This window comes from Chenopodium album, chromosome 4, assembly GCF_948465745.1.
Source record: "Chenopodium album chromosome 4, dcCheAlbu1.1, whole genome shotgun sequence".
NCBI lineage: Eukaryota > Viridiplantae > Streptophyta > Magnoliopsida > Caryophyllales > Amaranthaceae > Chenopodium > Chenopodium album.
In genome coordinates this window covers 1106436-1113486 of record NC_137837.1, presented here as the reverse complement: position 1 = coordinate 1113486, position 7051 = coordinate 1106436, and the positions used below count along the sequence as shown (strand labels likewise).

The 7051-nt window shown below is 32.6% G+C and overlaps 1 protein-coding gene across 1 annotated transcript; it reads left to right on the top strand.

The window, feature by feature from the left end:
• The first annotated feature begins 1091 nt into the window (after window positions 1–1091).
• LOC145626249 (serine/threonine-protein kinase UCNL-like) lies at window positions 1092–2711 on the top strand. Its single transcript, XM_081678680.1, has one exon. The coding sequence runs from the start codon at window positions 1266–1268 to the stop codon at window positions 2511–2513; it is 1248 nt and encodes a 415-aa protein (XP_081534806.1). The 5' UTR covers window positions 1092–1265; the 3' UTR covers window positions 2514–2711.
• Window positions 2712–7051: the final 4340 nt, after the last annotated feature.

Here is a 7051-nt window from a genome sequence, read left to right as displayed (position 1 = left end):
TTTGAGTTAGAGCATAGACAATTATAATTGAAGAGATGATAATTCTCAGTCTTAAGTTTTATGAACAGTATATATACTAGGGGTGGCAATATCATCCGAACCCGATGGATAACCATCCACCCGATCCAAATATATGGATGAAAACCCGAACTTAAGCGGATGACGGATGGATGATGGATGGGTTGGGTGACGGATCGGGTCGGATACGGATGATGATACATCCAACCCATCACCCGATCCATCACCCGACCCATCCATCCACCCGTTAAATTTATATATAAAAAAATAAAAATAAATATTTTTTTTTAATAAATTAATGCCTATTGTAGTGTTAGGAATTGACATTTGTTTTTAATTTAGTAAAAATGAACGAGTGTTAGAAGGATGTATAAAAGTTTTAATTAATTGATCATTTTTTTTTCAAATCTCAATTTTTAATTATTAAAGTGCAAAGTTGTATTTATATATATATTTCACCCGAATTATCACCCGATCCACCCGATTCATCCATGGATGACGGATGGATCGGATGTGGATGAAGGAAAATTAGGTGATGGATGGGTCAGGTGATGGATGGATTGTTGGCGGATGGAGGCGGATGAAGCATCACCCGACCCACCTCCGATCCATTGTCATCCCTAATATATACCTTTAGCTCTTAATAAAAAACATGCCTTTTGACTCCTACTCCCTCGTCCCTAATTATTCGCTCAATTTTTTCTTTTTTGGAGTCAAATTTTATCATTGTTTGAACATATATTTTTGAAATCTAAACTATAAAACTAATGACATTAATGGTTAAATAAAAGAAACAAGGAGTACTTTATCTTATTTATAAACCGTGAAAAAGCAAACGATGCAAACAACTAGAGATAAAAGAAGCACGCAAGTTAGGCGTCAAACAAGTGTTATCAAATAATGGGTGCACACGATGCACCCTCAACACCCCTCAAACCCACCATTAATAGAAATAAATAAGTTAATTAATTACCCACCAAACCCAAATTACAGTAATTACATAACTCTCCTTTTTAACACATCACACATTATCATACTACTACAAATCAGACTCACATACAACACGACCACACTTAAATTAAGTAAATTAGAATAATTATTTTCTTTTTATTAAAAAAGTCCAACCCATACTATTTATATCTCTTCATCTTCTTCCTCCTCACATCTTTCAACTCATTTATTCTTCTTCTTTCTTCCTCTCTTTCTCTCTCTACTTTCTCTCTCCTCCTCCACCACCAACAATAAAAATGGAGCCCCACCCGATTAACAACAACCTTAACATTGACAATATACGTGCAATTAAAGTCCTCGGAAAAGGTGCAATGGGCACCGTTTTCTTAGCCCACGATATCGACTCCGACCCAGATGGAAATTACCCTTTTGCCCTCAAAGTCGTCGAGAAATCTCTCCTTAAAACTAAACACAACGACGCCGAACGTCGCGCAAGGTGGGAAATGACGGTTTTAGCCTCCATTAACCACCACCCTTTCCTCCCTACCTTACTGGGCTCATTCGAGGCCCATGATTTATTGGGCTGGGCCGTCCCTTTTTGCTCCGGTGGTGATTTGAATGTTCTCAGGTACAATCAAAACGACGCCGTTTTCAGCTCCTCCGCGATTAAGTTTTATCTTGCGGAGATTGTCTGTGCGTTGGAACACCTTCATAGCATGGGGATTGCGTACCGTGATTTAAAGCCGGAGAATGTTCTTGTTCAAGGGTCGGGTCACGTGACACTCACGGACTTTGATCTTTCTAGAAAGTTATCAATCCGAAAGAAGAAACAGCCCGTAGTCGGGTTCGGGTCATCCGATTCGGGCTCCACTGCTTTTCGCGAGTTCAAGCCACTCCCGCCAACACCGCCACTGCCGCAGAGACGGAATCATCTAACCCGTATTTTGACGTACGGGTCGGGTTTGGATTCGGGTTTACGAAAGGCGAAATCAGCCCGCGTTTCGCCGAGGAGAGCGAGTTTTGCAGGCGGGAAACGCTCAAACTCTTTTGTTGGCACGGAGGAGTACGTTTCGCCGGAGGTGGTGCGAGGGGAGGGACACGAGTTCGGTGTTGATTGGTGGGCCCTTGGAATTTTGGCGTACGAAATGTTATACGGAAGAACACCGTTTAAAGGGAAGAATAGGAAAGAAACGTTTCGAAACGTGCTCATGGTACGTCCCGAGTTCGTGGGACAACGTACGTCGTTAATCGATCTAATTGATAAATTGCTTGAGAAAGACCCGAGTAAGAGGTTGGGACATTTTAGAGGGGCGGAGGAGATTAAACAGCACGATTTTTTTAAAGGGTTGAGGTGGGACCTACTAACGGATGTCGAACGTCCACCGATTGTTCCTGCATCGGTGGACGTCGACTTAACTAATGTTAGTACGTTCGATATCAGGGATTATTTTCTTAAGTCGAGGGTGCCACCGTCATTGCCGCCCTCGCCGGGGCGGTCTTTGTCATCATTGTCGGAAGAAAATATTTCACTAACGGAATTCTGATTAAAATTTGTCAGTTAGTTATTCATTTTTTTTTATTTGGGAATTTTAGTGTACATAAAAGTAAAAAAAAATAACAAGAGTAGGAATAGTTTAGGGAATGTACTAAGTAGTTGTTAATAAATTAAGAAATGTATAGTAATTAATGTTTTTAACTGTCAGGTGAGGTGCACATAATAAGTTGCTGAATGTTGTTATATTTTTCCTTTTTCTCATGGAATATATGATTATGAGGCAACAAAAATCTGCCACTTTTGTTTGGCAATTTGATGAGAATAAGTGGTAATTTTTTTTGAACAAAATAGAGTAAAATAATTGTTGCTAATTATACTTTACTCTTCTTTTGAGATATTCCTCGTGTTGGTCATCATGAAGGTTTAAGACAAATTATAGCGTCCTTTGATGATAATTATGGGCATTTTTGGTATTTCATATGTATGGGAGTAACACTTTGAGGACATAATTGTTTACATTATCAAAAGAACCTAGCATTATAGTTTATAGACCTATCAAATAGAATGGATTAGACAATAAATTAAACTAATTCCAATTTCCATTTATATATAGACTATATTTGAAAGGTAAATTTTGAAATACACATCATAAAACTCGAGCATTTCTTGCCATCTTAATGATAATAGAATGATATCTATTGATATTAAAATGACGTAAAAGTCAAATTTAATATTCTTGATAGGATAAAAATCTAATTTAACAATTTGAAGAATTTCTATGCTATATTTAGAGTAATCCAATAATTCCATACTTTTTCTAGTAAACACTTTCTTTGTAATGGTCTTTCATCATCCAAAATCACTATACACTCATATATATTTAACTGAATTTCAACAAGGTTGTGACTCAAAGGTAAATTTTTATTTATTTATTATTATTATTTTTTTTTTTAAAAAAAGGTTTAATAAGCAACTTTGTAAACCTATTGGTTAATTTTACCTTTCATCAAGTCAATGTACCAACTTTAAGATTGTTCTAGTAAACTACTTAATTTACAAGGGCAATGCAAAGTCACCTTGCTTTGGGGGTCTTGATTCCCCTTTTACAGGAAGGAATAGCAAAGCATAATTATTCAAATTAGAAAAAGATATTCAAAGGTCATCATTTGAAGAAATGTACATGTTTTGTATTGTAGGAGTACTAATTACAAATATATGTTCGAGCTGGAAAAGCATCAATCAGGATATAAGCTTACTCTTGCAAGAAGGGTATCATCATTTTTTTGTTAATTCATTATATTAGTATCATTGCCTTATAAAATAAAATTTTCAAATTATAGACATATTGTTTGAAATCACCCTAAATAAAAAGTGTTTTAAACAAATTGAGAGTAATGAGTTCTATTACTCATCATGACGCTAATACAATACTTTCTCGATCTGTTCTTTTTATTTTATTTTTTTATCTCACAAAAGTTTTAAAATAGAAACAACGAACAAATGAATAGTATTGTTAAAAAAAATTGAATAATGGAGCATATTATTACAAAATTAGATTCAATGTTTAATAATTAACATCTTTAATTTGTCATTAACAAAATAAATACTTCTTCAAAATTTGACAAAAATAGACTAAGAAAAAATGACAAAAATTGCCAACTTTAGTTACTAATTTTGATAGTTGCCACTTGCCAATTATTGCATCAAAGACTAGATCAAATGATATAAGATTGAAACAAAAAATGAGCCCACAAATCTAGCTTAGCTAGCCTCAACTCAAGAATTGAACGCTCTTGACTCTTCATCACATGCACTTTGGTAATCATTAGATATGTATCTATTTTAATCCTTTCTTATATAATGTTAAGAACTTAAGATGCATAATCTTGAATTCTAATGAATTAGTTAACCTATCAATTACTACAAAATACTTTCAACTGATTCATAATGAGGGTCTTAATCTATTTATCATGTAGTGTGAATTATCTCTTAGCTTTATTTGTTTCTTGATATGGAAAGATCATCAAGACCTTTGTTATTTCCATTTATTTGGCCACTATTCGATGAGTAATTATTGAATTTCCAATTTTTAAGGCTATATAACGAACATATTGTTGATGTGGTGTAACCAATCACGATAAAATTTCATGTATTTTTAACCTTCTAAAAACTTATATCAGATCATCCGGTTATAAGACTACTAGACATAATTTTGTCTCATACTTTGCTATATTTTACAAGAAACAATACAAATTCTAAAAGGTATATATATTAGTATGTACTTTATTTAAAAATACAAATGTTACAATTTTTTTCTTAGTATAATCGAGGATAATTTAGAAAGTAGAAACATTATACAAATCTAGTCACATGTACTCCGTATGCTCTATTGCTACAAGAATGTTGCAAACTTTTATAAAGTGGAGTATAATGTAAATTACTCCTAGAAGACGATGAAAAGTATCATGAGTATGAGTGGCTGATTGATAATTATAGACTTAATTAATTATAGTCTTATAGAGTTATAGGTTGTTTGATTCTTATAATAGCATAGCCTAAAAATTTTTGTTTGAAGATTGTCAATATCGATACCTCTAGATAATATGACTGTTGCAATAATAATGCAATGCAATAGTTTAATATTCCATTTGATTTGATTATTACGTTTTGTACATTACTTATTTTTCATCACAAATTTTGTCTAGTGATCAATTAAGTTAATATAAGCTCTTTACACTTTGTAATGTATGATAGTTATAGGAGCTAATTGTTAGCCTTTGTATTACCTCGAACTTATTAGTATGATTTTTAGCTTAATTAATAAAGTTAAACTTGGGACTGACATCATAAATTAATTAGGTATGTATTTAGGTCTTAGAGCTCGAGATTGATAGCCATATATGTTTTGAAAGCTAATATGTATGGAAACTTTGATTGGATTGTACGTACATTAGTCCCAACTAGATTGGTATTTGCATCACGTTTTTTAAATTGTACATTTTTCAATAATAGCTTTATTCGAGTTAATGTTGATGTATTTATTATGTGGAAATAGCCATCTCCACGTATATATTGCATAAAAATCAAATAGTAGTTATTATTCATCCCACCAAAAAACTATTACTACCAAGAATGTCACATAATACTCTAGATTCTTGGCAACTGATGAAATTAAAATATCACTTAGTAATGTTAACATGCCTTTCAGTATTTCACACTTTCACATATATGCTTGCTCATTAATGTAAATACTCTAAAGCCCGGTATTTTTTAGCTGCTCTGCTTTGTTCTGTTCTGCTATATGTCTTGCTCTGATGACACATCTTCTGTTTTACTTTGCTAAAATTTGCTCTGTCGTACTTATCTAGAAGCTCAAAAACACATAGCCTAACAATAAGTTGCGTAGAGATTTGGCTCCCAATTGAAGAACGAACAATAAAGGCAACTTAAACAATTGATTGGTACCAATGTACCATGAAACCTATCAAAAAATGGAGGACAAGTACTTGACATAAAATGATAAAAGTATAGTACATACGATTATTGAAAGCCTGAAATCGCACCCTATGTCGTCTATGTGTTATAGGTTGGCTGTGATTGTAACGCATTACAAAATTTTTTGGTAAGATTTGAAACATTCGATGGCTAGAATTTTATGAGATTTTATCTTTTATCATCCTACAAAAGAATTTTTTTTAAAAAAAATGTTAAAATTAATTATATGCCTCGTGCAAAACAAATTATTCTGTGTTGATAGGTGATGTGTTAGTGTGTTACCTAGCTTTTACGGCAAACTAAGTGCAAATATGTCCATTTCTTTGTTTAAGTAAAAAGTAATACTCCCTATTTTATTTTAATGTATTTGTTTCAAGAAATTTGTCTTACCCTTAAATAAAAACAATTACTTTTGTTTTGTTTGCTGCAAATTGTCTTTAATTAATTAATTAATTTGCTTGTTTTCATGTCCTCTCCTTCCTAGTTCTAACAATTCCCACTTTTGTACTTCTAGTTTCATAGAATCATAGACACCAAATTCGAGGGATTTTTCTTAATAGAAAAAAATAATTTTTATACTTTAAGGTAGGGGAATGTATATTTATTGGTTTAGGTGTAATGGAGTTATGTGGTTTCCTATGTCATAAAATGATGCAAATGAGCTCACTATATCAATGTCAAGTTTTTCTATGTTTTCAATAATTTAAGTCAAATTTGGTTTTATTATTAGAAGTATTTGTTTTTATTAAGAGGTGGCCAAGAACATGGTAATGTTCCCATTTCCATGGCAACGTTATAGTTACAATTAATTAAGCCGATATATATTTTGTTTTATGGGATGATGTATCGATTCATATATGAAATATGTTAGAATTTAGGCTTAATAATGACAAAATAACATATATATACAAAATGATTTAAAAATGGACAATAATTTGTTAATTTGTGAGTTGTAAAATTGTGACACTAGGTACTACTGGTTGAGCTAACTAATCACCTTGCTAGTTGAAGACATTTGTTCCCTTTATTATGAAAGTTGAGCCAACTCTAGTTCACATTCAATTGACTCAACATTATTTTCCACTTTAAAAT